At 42.4% G+C, this 16,306-nt stretch overlaps 1 protein-coding gene across 1 annotated transcript in view; it reads right to left on the bottom strand.

Moving 5' to 3' along the window:
• The window catches only part of PRTFDC1 (phosphoribosyl transferase domain containing 1), a 34,808-nt gene extending 19,674 nt beyond the window's left edge, over positions 1-15,134 (bottom strand). Inside the window, exons 1-6 of the mRNA XM_088457798.1 lie at positions 15,064-15,134; positions 10,870-10,947; positions 8,753-8,859; positions 6,631-6,814; positions 5,198-5,263; positions 1,991-2,008 (exon numbers count right to left, since the gene is read on the bottom strand). Coding sequence (XP_088313924.1) covers positions 1,991-2,008; positions 5,198-5,263; positions 6,631-6,814; positions 8,753-8,859; positions 10,870-10,920 — 426 coding nt within the window. The 5' untranslated portion in view covers positions 10,921-10,947; positions 15,064-15,134. The remainder of the gene's footprint in view (positions 1-1,990; positions 2,009-5,197; positions 5,264-6,630; positions 6,815-8,752; positions 8,860-10,869; positions 10,948-15,063) is intronic.
• Positions 15,135-16,306: the final 1,172 nt, after the last annotated feature.

Here is a 16,306-nt window from a genome sequence, read left to right on the forward strand (position 1 = left end):
TTCAACAAACCCATATTTTGCTTATATAGCCCATATGTCTTTAATAACGCAACGCTTGACTGTTGTCTATTTTTGCCAATTTACGTAGCCCCATCCAATCTTTAAATCCTCAAGAGGAGCGCGACCCTCCTGGTGTTATTCCGGAATCACTGGTTGTTTGTAAGGTTGGGGTTTGTATGGAATACTTTAATAATGTAATGGACAGTTCCTCAATACTTTCCATAATTGCCAGATGAATATCCATGATGGATCTCCAATATCTGGAGATAATCTACCTCCGATAAAAAGACAGTTACAGAATCCCCCGGCAATGATACTACAGGTCACATTAACAGCACTGCCAAAATCCTCCCTATACCCATACTTTAAATACAATCTGGGATGATGTTGTTAAGTATGGCAGTGTGTATTTTAATTATGATTTAGGGGGAGATGTATCAAACCTTTGATAAAGATAAAATAGAGAAGTTTCCCATAGCAACCAATCAGCTTCTGTCAATAGACAGCTAGATAAACAGAAGCTGATTGGTTGCTTTGGACAATTTCTCCACTTTATCTCTCTCTAAGGCTTGATACATCTCCACTTTAATCATTTAACAGTATAGATTCTATTTTCACCTTTAACTACTTATTTGCTATAACTTACTTGGACCCTACACTTAACATAAGTGGAGCACCCTCCCCTCATATTCCCCCAGTTTCTGCTGCACAGCATAGTCTCAGTGCATATGGTGACTGGTGACCTCTGCTGGACAGTGCCTGTAATGATGGATGAGAGTCACGGCAAGGAATTCCGTTCACATAATGGGCAGTGCTGAATGCAAGTCAGCCGTAATTGCTCCCATATCCCATGCACAGAACTAATTGTGTATATTCTTCTGTATACTAATCTTGGTGGCCTATCCGCATGCTTGGCTTCACAGCACTCGGGTATGAAGGATCTGAAATGCTGGGTACACAATATATCGACGGGTCGGCCGTCTGGCATACACACTTACCAATCAACCGCCTGGGGTTTCGGGCCTGATGTGACAACTAGGCGAGCATTTAAATTTGCCCGCTCAGAAGACCTGTCACTCACTGCCAGGTCCCTGCAGCAAGTGTACAGGCGATCTGCGATATCTCAGCTGTTCGATTGAACGGCCAATATACAGTATCGCCCAGTGTGTGTACCCTATCTTAACTCTGCATAGTATACAACTGTAAGAAACATGAAGCAGTAAAGGAAAAGGGGGGAGGGGGGGGGGGAGGGGAGGGAATTCCACACAGAACCTTTAAGAGCCAATTAGTGTGAACCAGCAATGTTATGTCATTCTATATTAATAAATCATAAGTAGTCGCTAGTGGTGCTCCCAGAGCCCAGAGTATAACATGATACACCAAAAAAAAAAAAAAAAAAAAGGAAGAAGGGCTTGTCGCTGGGGCACTCTTAAATTGAATAATCAGATCAAATAATTATATAAAAAATAACTTTTAAAAAAACTTAGTTAAAAATTGCAAAGGACCCCATGATACACAGAAAATTGCTATCACAAAATATTTGAAATATCAAGAGGTGATAACTTAATAATGGCAAAAATATTCAATAGGTAGAATAAAACTCCTAAAACTGTACTGTAATACTACATTAGACTCATATTACATTGGTATATAATGTAGAAGAAGGAATACCCAGAAAAAAACCCTATTAAAGATTTCACATATGATGAATTGCAAGTAAGCCAGACCGATGAACGTGTAAATACAAAAATATGTATGTAACTGCTCTGTTGTGTTACCACTTAATCCACCTCTTAATTAAAGAAGCTACAGTACCTGGTATTCCCGGGTGGTCTCCCATCCAAGTACTAGCCAATCGGTCATACAGTCGCAGTCACATTGCTAGTACAGCTATTAAAGTTGCACTCAATTCAATACTGGTTTGTAGCTCCATTTAAAAATGTTAACTTCCAAAAATGTAAATGATAAATTCAAATAAATCATGACTTACCTCTACAATCAGTACATTCTAAGAAAGGAAAAAAGAAAACAAAAATCAGAGAAAGAGAGAACGTGAAACGGCCGACTCAGACATTTGTTTCACAAAAAAAAAAAAAAACAACCTAGAATTAGACATTAAGATGGTTGCTATGGGAAACACCTTCACTTGTTCTATTAACATGATTTGATAAATTTCCTCCACCGTAACTATTAGCAGTGCACTGTAAGGTAGATTAGATTCAGAACATTTACTCTCCTTCTCCTGCCCCTAGTCCACTCATTACACTATTAACACATGGATTGCAGGAGGAAGTGCAGATAGTGTATGTACCAGATGAATTTCAGGGGGTTTGGGGGGAGTAAGGAAACAGGTAGGGGGTAAGGAGTCTCTGTTGCCCATTGAACTTTAATAGCTCACCTAATGGGAGAAATGTCCCTTATAGTAAATAGCACTACAAACAAACAATAAATTAAAAGCTGCAAATATGCAGTAACCTATAACAAGTAAACAATAATATTGTCCTTTATTGACCTAGTTAGAAAATAAATTATTGTATTTATTGGTTTCTGTACATTAGCACTAAACTACTTTTACACCCAAGCAAAAATGGTAGACGTTTCTACTACCACTAACGGACATCAGCACAAAGTGCCTGCATAGTAAGGATGTCTGGCTACCCTGGTGGTAACAAGTACAGACTGAGAGGCAGGTAGGCAATGCCAGCTATAGTCAACAAAACACAATTTCCTTTAAACTTGTGTAAAATATTGAAACTTGCAACTTCTATAGATCTTGAATTTAATTAGAAAATGAAGACATCCAACTGCGTTTGTGTCCTAGTTTTGATAAAACACACAATGTGCTAACATGTCACAAGTCAAGAGCAGATGGCCGCGTCAGTCTAATGAGAAACGCCCTTAGAATATTCTTGTGTAGTCAGGGCCGGATTAAGACTTGTGAGGGCCCCAGGGCAACTAAATTGTGAGGGGCCCCCTCCAATAAAATTGACACTATGACACCCTATATGCCCCACAGTGCCCCCTGTTTGGTATACAGTGTCCCACCACCAGTGCCCCACCTGTCCGGCTGTGAAAACTCTGTTCTGCATGCACAGTACATACAGCATAGAACGACATGTTGGACGTGATGTGTCACATGGTGCTGAGGAGAGGACTTGGTAGCCGCTTTGCACGGATTGCGCTGTGCATGCAGAACACAGAGCCAAGGTCCGGGAACAGGTATCGCCGGACACCTGTTCTCAGCAATTGCAGGGGAACCCTTCTGTGTTTGGGGGCCCTGGGGCATCCACCTGTGTCGCCCCCTCCCCCTCTTTATCCTACCCTGTGTGTAGTTGCTGATAGATGGGACTGATCCAACCTCCTTGACTTGTCTGACAGCCACCTGCGGACTTACAAAGTTACAGCTGATGTCGCAGGGACTGTGTGTGGGTGTGTATTCTGCTCAGGGGCTTCAGAACACGTACACAGCAGCAAAGTTCCTGCTGGTGCGGTACTAAGTATCCTGTAAATGGTGTTTCCATCTTAACCCCACAGGTAGATTACACACCCACATAGATGGTGTTTGTTATGTAGCAGCTGTAAATGTAAGAATTCCATTAACTGGCATGCACATTTTTTATTTATTTATTTTTAAAAAAACACTCAGAAATGATCCAAAAAAAACCTATAACTTACCATCGATTTTTTAATATCGGATCATCGTTGTTCGGAATAATGCAACTTCGAGTTCCCCAGCGGCAGATCCTCTAAGCAGCGGCTAGGTACACACTGGGGGGGGGGGGGGGTGTTAATTTACATTTCCCCAGTGGCTGCTCCTATCTGTAGTCGTCTGGTAGGGTTTACTGCCATGCCAACCGATCAGCAGTAATCGGCAGCACCACAGTCACTGGGGGAGGGTGCCGGAGGCCCCGCTGCTATTGGTGGCTGCTGAAAGATTACCTTCCACCAGCCGCCGACAGTGCAGTTCTGACAGGTCGCATAATTTGCAACTTTGGGGTCTAGTTACTAAGCAGTGTTAGGTGCCAGCCAATCAGCTCCCAACTGCCATCTCACAGGCTGTGTTTGAAAAATTACAGTTGGGAGTTGATTGGCTGGCACCTTATCACTTTTCACTCCGTCTCCTAACACTGCTTAGTAAATAGACCCTTTTATCAGTTGACGCGCAGCCTGATGTGGTCACAAACAATGTGAACTGAACAAAAATCAGACATTAGAAACCAGGCTCACAGAAATGAAAAAGGTCACTGCCAAAGAGGAGTAAAAATATTGTTAATTTTGCAAAGATATTGCTAGTTTGTGGCTGAGGTACAAACTATCTTAGGCCCTGCGGATGTGTACACTGCAGTACTTTTTTTCTGTAAGTATTACACACCTCCAGCACTTATCTCCAGGAACCAGCAAGAGCTTCCAATTACCTTGCCATGAATAAATCACTGACTAGGTTTTAAATAATCACATTGTCGGAAGTAATGTCTAGCCCAGTCTACAGACACAATATTAATGTTAGTTAAAGCACTACAGCAGAGTTCGACACTATAAATTTAAATATGATTCTTAACCAAGCAAGTTTAAAGTTATAATGCTGACCAGGAACATAACTAGGTATTTAAAGGCCCCATAGCAAAAGTTTGTAAGGGCCCCTATGTACCACCCAATAGTGAAAAATGTATGCAACACATGTAACTTTGACAAGGAAGATGGGCCCCCCTCCTCAGCTCTGGGCCCCATAGCAGCTGCACCCCTTGCACCTATGGTAGTTACCCATGATGCCGACATGGTTACAATGCTTTAAAGAAAATTGCTTCAGTGTTGGCATACTGGGGTTGACATTAGGCTGCAGACAGTGATCGTCGGCACATCATACCAATGCAGACAGTGATCGTCGGCACATCATTCCAATGCAGACAGTGATTGTCGGCACATCATACCAATGCAGACAGTGATTGTCGGCACATCATAACTATAATTACTAGGAGTATATTATGGTTCTTCTCTCATCCCCGTAATGTTAAATTAGCAATAATCACACTAGAGACTTGTTTTTGTCTCTCTCTTTATCAAGTCATTAAAGTGATGAAATCTTTAAACTATGCGCTAGACATCATTGATTGCATATGAGCATCTTTTGTTTTGCTTTGTGCAGGTGAAACCATTTAAGTGGTTCAATTTCTAGAAAAGTAAGAGATACATTAAATACCTTTCCAGCCAATTTTGACAGGTCCTCCCCTCCAATTATCTGCAGGTCTTCTGTGGACTGGTCATTCTGGAGAATTCAAGATGATGGGGAGGGGGGGGCGGAGAGATAGGGGAGAATTACAAAAGGTGTGCGCAGAAGCTGGGGGTGCTGAAATGAGACCTCCCCCTCTGCTGGGTGATTGACTACCCCGCCCCTTCCCCCTGTGCCAGCTTCTGCGCACGCCGATGGGTAACTTGCACTTTAGTATTAACAGAAACTCAAAAATAAACATTGCAACAAATAATAAAGCAAGATCATTGAAAGACCGGCCAAATGTAACCTTTATTTCATATTGCTAAAAAGGGAGAGTAAAAAAAAACAAAACGAAACAAAAAACAAACACATTGAACAAACTGCAACAAATTAATCAAAAGTGCGTTACATATGTGATTTTTTTTTTTTTTTTTTTTTTTTTTTAAGTGTTAGGATTGTCTCAAATCAGGTTATGGTCCTGCTACATCACTTTGACTACGCTCCGTCACTTCCCTGTTGCCATAACCTCCACCATGTGCCATCGCGGTGAAATGGTCACATATACATATATAATAAAAATTACAATATGCTTCTGCGCAGACCAGACAGCAGCTCCCCTCAATAGGCCCCCGAGTATCACCCGAACACAATTGGAACCTAGAGAAGAGCGCTTATCAATAAAGGTCAGTGGAAACTTCACCGGAGGGTGGTAAATCAAAATGTCACTTGAGATGTCTGGAATAGTGGAGATTGTAATTCTTCAGTCTCCCTTTGTTATCTTTGTACTTTTCTCAGTTCCTCCGGGGTGGGGGTCATAAAGAAAAACAAAACAAAAAAAAAAAACTACAAAAACAACCAATGTGTTTGGTCAAGAAATGATTGTAGATAAAAAGATGCCCACTATATCCCTCACAAATAACTTGCTGGAGGAGCGTGCGGTATATGTACTGTAAGAAAAGAAAAAAAAAAAAAGTCTCCTCTGTGTATGCTCCGCACCGTCAAATTCCCCACAACCAAGACAAGAAGATGGATGAAAGGAAATAACAGTGTAATCAATTGTATCAAGGTTTCTTTAAGTACATGCGTACAGTACTCACGTATGGCAAAGATGAAACATTCACATCAAGGTATCTTTCATGGGTATATTAATCTTCCATATCAGTATATCATTAGTAAAAGTATTTCACTCTCCGGTGAACTTTCCACTGACATTTATTGATAAGCGCTCCTCTCTAGGTTCGAATTGTGTTTTTCACATATATGTCTGGCCCCACCACTGCCCATACAAATAACTTCTCCCTCATCCTTAGTAAAAAGTATAAATATACAGAAAAGTAAGAATGTAAATGAATCCCAGGCAATTCTGCCAAACTAGGACCAGGTTTAAAAGAAAGGGGAGAAAAGTAAAATAAATAACTTACGCAGTAACTTCTCAGCCTGATAAAGTCCACTCTCATGGAGATAAACCTTTCTGAATTCCGGCTGAGGTTCTTGATGTGTTCTACTAAATCGGTACAGAATCTGTATCCTCCCTTCAGCACACATAGGACGGTAATACTATTGTCGCCAAGGTCTCTCATTATGTCACTGGCCAGTCGTTCTACCCTGCAAAACATACAATGAGAAGTCTGTGAATGCAATTTTCTGCCCATCACAGAAGTAGCAGGAGATGAGCCGGTCATCGATGGATGCTATTGGCAAGCAGCGGGCCAAGTTCAGATAGCTGCAAGCTCCCTCTAGAGCCGGGAGCACCTCTGTGTATTACAGTGTGTATACCATCTCTCTATAGGTCAAGATCATAGGGAGCGCCTTTGTGTATTATAGTATGTATATCATATCATCTCTCTATGGGTCAAGAGCATAGAGAGCACCTTTGTATTACAGAATGTATATAATCTCTCTATAGGCCAACAGCATAGGGGGCACCTCTGTATTACAGTATGTATATCATCTCTCTATAGGTCAGAGCATAGGGATCCCCTCTGTGTATTATAGTATGTATAACATCTCTCTATAGGTCAAGAGCATAGGGAGCACCTCTGTGTAGTACAGTACAGTGACGTGCGATGAGGTCAATGGCTGGGGAGGCACACATGGAAATGGGTCTGAGTGCTGGGGGCCTGTCTCACCCCCTACTCACTGTAACTCTCCCCTCACTACACAAAGCTTCAGTGTTTATGGATTCTCCTACCTGCATCACTGTGTCTACTCATGCCTCTGCTGACTAAGCTCCGATCTCTAAACACTGCAGTGCACTTCCTGGTTACATGACACATCCAAGGTGTCCATTAGTGCTCAAGGCACGCTCCTCCATACTCAGGGGCATGCCTCTATTGGCTCTCTTTCTGTGTAGCTTACGGCTCATGGTGTGGCCCCACCCCCAGCTCTGCAAGCAGTGTCTGACTTTACAGAAGCGAGGTCGAGCTGTTGCTGCCTCAACTCTCGTCTCCCTGCATTCTCAGGGAGCTCCACAAAGCTGGTGAGTGTGAACTATAAAAAATTATTACAATACACAAAGAAGATGTTTAGACGTTAAAAATATCTTCTTTGTATTATTTTAATCATTTTTATATCAAATCTCAGGAGTATGACAGGGGAGGCTCTGTAACTGGAGTATATGACCAGGTCATATTCAAAGGCCAGAGACTAGGGAAGACGTATTAAAGCTTCCGATGAGTGAAATGGAGAAATTGGCCATGGCAACCAATCAACTTACGAAGTACATTCTATAAAATGATAGGTAGAAGGCTAGAAGCTGATTGGTTGCTATGGCAAATTTCTCTTCCTGTCCACTTTTCAGAAGCTTAAATAATTAAATCTCCATCTTTAGCGGCTTCTTGGAAGAACATCAGAGCTCATTTCCAATACGGGACAGTCCAGACTGCCAAATATATGGCTGTTGTGAGGCATGTTGCACTCTAGATACTATAGTGAGGAGGTGCGCAGAGTTCCTGCCAATGCTACTAATGGCAATACAGGACTAGATTTTAGTGTAAGGGGCAATCTAGCACCTCAGTAATGCCATCTGGTGTGCCCATAATGACATGACCATATTCCACAGAGGAGTGCTTAGTGTCATGATTCTTAGGTCTGTAAGGTTGGAAGAAATAACTGCACTGTGTGAAAGGATTATAGTAGAAAAGCTAAACGTATTTTCTTACATTGTATGATCTATCTTGGCATTTTGACATCAGTACCAAGCTGGTACTAAGTTAGTTGGTGCAGCAAGACTAAATTGGGCCTGTACATGGCGGACAATTGCAGAGAAAGTGATGGGCAGAGGGTGGAAGCAGCCCAAAGTCTTTATAGAAGTATCTGTTGTCCAAAGTATCTGAACTAAACATTATGGGGCAGGTTCAATTAAGAGCAGGAATCCCAATGTTACTGTATTTTGTAAACAACAGCTCACCGGCACCAGGTTTGTGGGGGCAAATATGTAGGACTGTGTCTAATCGATTTAATCGAATCCTCTTTTTTGAAAGTGTAAAATGTATATTAAATATATGACCAAGTGGATATAGAACATGGGTTACTTGCCAGTACCTGTCCACGATGATTCCGTGAGGTATGAACACACATTCTAAATCTTCACAGTAGTGGTTGGGCAGCATAAATACATCCAGGTTGTATCCAGTCCAGCTGTCCGCAATCTGCAGAGTAACCATTTCATCAGTCATACAGAACAAGATACAATCACTACAACTTTAAATGACAGCTTAGTGCTGGCTGATTTTGATAAATATCACTACACAGATGTAGAACTGGTATCAGAAACCTATTGATCTATAGCATCTGCTTATCTAGAAGTGCCTGAACATGTGTTATGCTTACATCTAGTCCCATGCTTCTGGTATATATTTAGGGATATCCCCACTTCCAGAAAATGCTTGGTTACTATGGCAGGGTGTACATGACTTGGTTAGCTACAATGGAAATTGTGGGCAACACGGATGGCATAGTGGTTAGCATTACTGCCTCAGAGCCAAGAGGTAATTAGTTCAATACCCAGTTATGGTCTATGTGTAGTTTGTATGTTCTCTCCATGTTTGCGTGGGTTTCCTCTCGGTGCCCTGGGTTTTCGCCCACACTCCCAAAACATGCAGGTATGTTAATTGACCACTGACGAAAAAAATCAACCCTGGTCTGAATGTGTGTTCATGTGATGAGTGTAAGCTCCACTGTGACAGGGACTGCTGGGAATGAATGAAATATTATCTGTAAAGCGCTGCAGAATGAGTGCTCTACATAAATAACACTAAATAAAATAATAATTGTCTGTTCGACACAACGGGAGGTTAGTCTCTGCTACCTTGTTGAGATGGTTTCAATTCGCAACCAGGGGAAGCTGACAGGTAGTGACTAGCATTTGGTGAAATTGCTTTAGCTAAAATTAGTGTTCCAGAATTGGAGCTTCCCTTGAAGCAAAGGGCTAGATGTGGTGCATTATCCCCCATTTTATGCTGTACTTGTGTTCATGTCTGGCAGCAGACGTGGCGTTCCCAGAGGGTTTGGCGCCTTACAGATAAGAGGGCATGATTCCCATGTATTTGCTAAAGATGTTTGTATACCGACTCATTTCTCACACATACATCCAAGTTTAATCCTTAGTGCAGTGTTCGGTTTTTCCACCAGTTTCTAAAGTACAGTTAGGCAACTAGCAGTGCTCCAACTGCTGGGGAACTACAAGGCCCAGCATGCATTGCCAGCTACAACCACAGACTTCCTAGCCGTATACCGAAAACACAACATTGGAAATGCTCAGCAGTGTCCAGGAAATCTGCGTCGGAATACGCAGACTCTGGCCAATTCAGGTCTACAAAACGACATGCCCGGCTTTATGAAACGGACATCACTGACGCCCCCTCCCCACCCCCAATGGGCCGCAGCCTGTCAATCATGCTTCGGCTCCAGGGGCACTGTGAACGATCTCGCAGGAACTGTTCTGCACATGTGCAGAATGGGTCTTGTGCGTGTGCAGTCTCCCGCCATCGGAGAAGTACACAAACCATCGGTTTTGCTTACATCGCTGAATAGTCAGTTACTTAGAGCTAGTATTTTGTAGCAAAAGACTGGCATAAAGTCACAGGTTAAGCATAACGATGCATGGCGCTGGTCACTTGTATCAGACCTTTCTTTAGCCTTATTTACCGGAGATTTGTGCACTTTTTCTTCTACTTTGCGTTTTAGATCGATTAGGATTATGCTTTGACACGACTATGTCGCAAAGTCCATGGCATACTAAACAGGGCTATTTGGTGCAGTTAGAGGAATGGTGTATGTGGACACATCTGTATGAAACCATTCTTTCAATCATGTCCCTCTGTAATCAACATACTGAAACTGAGCTAACAGAACAAGCTTTGCAGTGGTAGATGCACCACCCTAGTGCTTGTTAGATAATACTTTGCATGGGGAAATGATCACAGAAAGCAGGTGAATGTTATCACCGGCAGTAGCTCCTGTCGACAATTGCAGTGTCATCACCGCTCTTGATATATCGGGTGAAGCCCCATCACCAGCAAAAATGGGCATAATGCTTACTGCCATATAATATGACCTAAACGTTTTAGCAGTGTTCCCCTCATTTTGAACAATCTCCCCCAATTTATTAAAAGTTTGTCAATACTTGTAATAAAAAAAAGTTTTGAAGCTTTACTTACCACCATTCCTTGGCCCTTCGTGCAGGGAGACCGAGATACATTATTATCCATTTAAACACATAGGAGGACTTGTCACCACTGCAGGGGAATAACAATATTTGTGAGTGTTGACATGCAGTCACAGACAGGGTGAGTGTATACTGTACATAATGGAAAGGTAGGAAAACAAAGTATTGACACACCTTTTCCATCTTGGTTTTGTCCAATTGTATTTTCAATGAATGTGTAAATAGCTTTGTTACTACCATGTCTGAGGTGCATAGCAATACATTTATCTATAATAAATTGTATCTGCAATTCCACAGCAAGTTACTATCCCTATATAACCTGGGGTCACATATGGATCATGGACACCTTACTTTCTAGTCCAAAACAAGGACATTCACTACTGACCCCTGCTCTGGTGTACATCATCTGTAGCCTAAATAGGTTCCATTTGAAATTATCCTCTTCTCTATCCTTCATCCAATTCTCTATCTATGTACCAGACCTCTAAAATGACCCCTTCCACCAGGTACTCTACTCTCGGACTCCCCATTATGTTTGCAGTCACCTGTGTTAAACTAATAAATTGATCAGAAGGGTGTTTCAACACAGGTGGCTGCAATCATAAATTACTGTAAGTGGGAATTCCAGGAGCAGAGAGTTTTGTGCCTAGTGGAATGGGTCATGTTGTAGGGTCTGATGTATCATGTACACTTTTGCCTTCTCTAGAGATCCAGTAGTACTGACATATTATGATCCAAGTGGAAAAGTAGGGAGCACTTTAGTAAAATCCAAATCTTCTATAATACAACCAAGTTTCAGTATAAAACATATCACCTCATAAAAACTCATTATGGATGTTTACTTCTTGTAACAATTCTTTGTCAAATATAATTTAGAAAAAAAAATTGATAGCAATCACATCCCTCAGAAGTTCATCAAATTATCTGCCCATAAAGTCAGGCTCACGTCCGTAGTTTTGTGGTTCCAGTGTTCTCCCCTAATTAAAGATTGGCATCACAGGCTCTAGCAATGGGTGTGGCACTCACTTGGTTATGAGCGTTGCTTTGACAACATGTTTTGGGCCTTGCTGTTTCAGAAGCCTAATACCTGAAAGTCCCCTATACAGCTTATTGCATGGATTGGGTGCAGCTTTATTAGGGATGATGATGATGGACACGTTAACAATCAAGTGATTTTTATTTCTGCACATGAGCAAAGGGACACGACTGCGGCTGCACGTGTGTAGTACCTACATGCAAAAGAGATTTCACCATCGGAACCTCTTCCCCATCAATGGTAAAACAGTTTTCTATACTGGCAATACCTATGGTGTTGATACAGTAAGTATCAGTGGCGTATGAAGGACTGTCCACACGGAAGATAACTTAACCAGACTTGTTAGTTTAATAACCAGCAGATAACAGGATGCAGGGTAACATAGGGCTAATGCAAGTAAGAGACAGAATCAGCCACATGGTTAATGCAGGTTGGATGCGTGGATGGAGTAGCACACATCTGTATATGTTGGTAGTGGACCTTTAACAGTAATCGGTGGTGACACATGGCACCCTGCAGCCAGAATCTATGCAGCAGTGCTGCCTGGAGCATCCTTAGGACGCTTCAGACGGTCACACCGCTGCCCTTACAGCTCCCCGGAGCACCCTCAGGATGCTCCAGGCATTGCTGTAATCACTGACGATTGTGGCCCCGTCTTTGTGTGACATCACATGGAGGGGGCATGGTCTGCACAGGGCCCGCAAATAATGTTATATATATCAAAATGGTCCTCGGTAGAAAAAAGGTTCCCGACCCCTGCTATACAGCCTCTGGAGGCATGTTGCACACAGTATTGTAGGTTCCACATGGTGGTGCTGGCCACATCCCTGGGTGGCACTTGATATGCCCAAGCGTGGAGCTAGAAAGGTCCCTTTGGCAGAATGCCTAGGTGCTACTTGCACAATCGCTGTAAAATAATTAACAAGGTTTTACTTCTGCCTTGGTTTCTGATTTTTCACAATTTATTGATAGTGTACACAAGTGTGCTTCCAAATATACTCACAACTGTAAGTGAAGTCATTACTAAAGGTTTTTTTGTACTTATTAATTATATAGATAGATGACACCTGACCCATCTCTCATTCCTGGGAAGGTTAGCATTGCTAAAGCTGGCCATACACGTTACAATTATCCGGGTGATCCGCCCGATAACTGCGGATCACCCCGATAATTGTAGTGTGTGTGTAGGTGACCGAGGGTTAAATATTGCTCGGTCGGGCATGCCGGATTGTCCAGCATGCCTGTCCGATGCGATATTTATGGGGTAATCTGTCGGCGGCATCGGGCAGTGTACTGCCTTCCGCGGCCGACATTTCCTGTGTTCCTTCCCTTGGAAGGAACAGGGAAATAGCTCCTCCCCCGAAGGTGGAGCGCCGATGTCGGGCTAATACACTGAGAAATCTCACAGTGTATGCCACGGACATCGGCGGCTGGCAGGCTGCCAGATAAAATGTCTGTCGGTCTGACAGGCATTTTATCTGGACGTGTATGCCCAGCTTAAGTACTTGACTGAACCACCCCAGCCCCCCATGACTGCCATCAGTGGAACTCTTGTAATTAACAAGTACTATATTTTTTGCCATCAAGAGGACATGGGGGTCCATTTATTAAGGATCGCATTTTGCAATGCGATCAGGGCATGCAGTACCGCCCATGATCACATTGCAAAATGCGATCATACCGGCCGAATGTATGACCTGGCACATGCAGGGAGACGGGCTCCGAAAAGAGCCCGTCCCTGCGATGTGGCCGGAGTGCATCCCGGGCTGCTGCGCATGGAAGATCCCTCCGCCAGCTGAAATGCGGTGAGTGCCCATAGGACACAGTGGCTAACGCCATCTTCAGATAGCGTTAGCTGCTGGGGTCAATATCGTGAATGCATTCCCGATATTGATACATTTGGCAGCATCGTATCCCCCATAGAAACCTATGGGGGAGGCGGCTGCAGGTGGCAATGGAGGGATCGCAGCAGATATCGGAGATACCTGCTGCGGTCCCTCCTTCATACATTCGGGGGATACTTAATATTTGAGGTAAACCCCCGAAAATTTACCTCAAATGCACTTTGATAAATGGGCCCCATGGTCTCTGTATAAACATACAGTATTCGGAATAGAGATGTGCAGGTCCAGATATCTGAAATCTGAACACACCCGAATTTAGGTGTTCCAAATAGAATCAGGTCATGGATCGAATTCACCTTTGTGTCCTGGTTCGGAACTCGGGTTTTAGGTTCGGACTGTTTAGATGTTTTTATGGATTCTTAATAGATTTTTATCCAAATCATGAAAATGAATCCAGATCCCCCCCAAAAAAAAAAAAAAAAAAAAAAAACATCTCTTCTTAAACTTCTAAAAATTCTCACTTTAGTAAATTTACCCCCAGGGATCTGTGCTCATCTCTAATTTGGAGCACACAAAAGATGACCTTCTTCACAGTTTTTAGATTTAAAAATAACATTACTACGTCTCAATATACGTTTCTTCTAAGAATATAATCTCAAACCCACGACGCAGGCTTCATTTTGGAGTTATACAAGTAACCAGCATACACAACTACTATTCAAAAAAATGTTAAACATGTTATTAACCAACCACCTCAAAATAAAAAAAAATCAACTTTTTCTTGTAACAAATCATTTCACCTTATTTCTTGCATTTCAATAATCAGTGATCTGCACAAGTCACGCCCACATGCAAACAAAGTCACACCCCTTTGAGTCCGTGAATGGGGATTGTTTAGATTCAGACCCTGGGAGGTATAACTAATGATGTGTTCCACATTAGAATAGAAGGCCTTGCACTTTTATTAATTATTATTACCATTTAGTTATATAGTGCCAGCAGCTTGTTTTGTGCTTTACAATTGGGATAAAAACAGTAATAAAACAAGACTGGGTAATAACAGACAGAGAAGTAAACAGGCTGTACTCTCAAGCTACAATCTGTATTACATTGTTACCATGATGTTTCCCTATCAGTGCACTCAGTCATCCTTAAATGAGGTCAGAGTTCACACATACACAGACAATGGCCACAAAACATGCAGATCCACGTGCACAATGATTCACTGAGCATAAAGTGTAGCAGCTGAGCTAGCACTTCACTGGGTCACCCCAGGTCCCCTCCGAGACACTAGTCCCCAGCTCACCTCAACTTTCCTTCCGGTCTCTAGAGCAAATAAAAGAAGGTTAGAGAAGGGGAGGCAGCTTTATTTGAGCTGGGGGGGGGAGGAGGGCTGAGCTGAAAGACTCTGCTTGTTTCTCTGTAATTTGCTGGCATACTGAGGGACTAGGTTAACTCTCTCAGCCCCGGAGTGGAATGCAGGGCACATCAGTTACGTAATTTGAGCCCAGTGCTAGTTTTGGAGAGGAGATTATATGCTTCAAAGCATGACTCTTCTCAGACCTGAAAGTCTACCAAGGCTTTTTAACAGATACAATAGGTCTGTATTATTATCATCCTTTATTTATATAGAGCGTTAATATAACGCAGATGTGTAGAAAATATGTGATCATTTTCATCAGTTCCTGTCTCATTGTAGCTTATAATCCAAATTCTATATCACACAAATGCAATAGTTTTTGTCTTTTTTGAAGCTATTTAACCTAGCAGTATGTTTTTGGAATGTGGGTGGAGACTGGAGGAATCACTGGCAAACATGAGCAGAACATACTGAGCTGCTTAGAATTAGGGATGGCCATCGGTACCACACCCATTGATGTTTGCCATCGATGGGTGTTTTAGCTGGAGCCATCGATGGCTTGAAACTATGCTGCCATCGATGGTTCCTGTTATCAAATAGTCGTGCATGCGCAGAAGAGGAGATGCTGGAGAAAGCCAGCGAGCAGCAACATTTTCCTCTGCCTGGTCCTTTCTTCCTCTATAACCAGTCCTGGATGATACACTTATGCTGGTCATACACTAGCGCGATTACGGGCCGCTTGCCCGATTTTCGACGCATCGTACGATGAATCGTGTCGAAATCATGTAGCATTTAGGTAGGATACAATCCGATGTGCACTCCCGCGGCTCTTAAAATGTATCGTATGATCAGATGTGCAGCCCATTATATCGTAATCGTATGCAGTACGTGTGTGTTAAAAAACACCAAATCGTGCCGTCGGGACTGCCGGGGAGTTGAAGGGAAAACGTACGATGAATCGCATCGTACAAGTGCCATAACTATAAATTTTGCTCCCTCCTGCCAAAAAAGTTTCAGACAATTAAAAAATTGCAACCGGTTGCTATTATATAAGTGTATATTCCTATAAAAGATCATAATAAAAATGGCATAAAAAAAACATTAAGACAAAAATAAAAATAAAATGTCTCTTATGTCTATACTCCAGGGGTCTTTCTATTGGTCCCCTTTAATGGTTATTAGTGTGAAA

The sequence above is a fragment of the Taudactylus pleione genome, unplaced genomic scaffold, assembly GCF_031769625.1.
Source record: "Taudactylus pleione unplaced genomic scaffold, aTauple2 ptg000788l, whole genome shotgun sequence".
Classification (NCBI taxonomy): domain Eukaryota; kingdom Metazoa; phylum Chordata; class Amphibia; order Anura; family Myobatrachidae; genus Taudactylus; species Taudactylus pleione.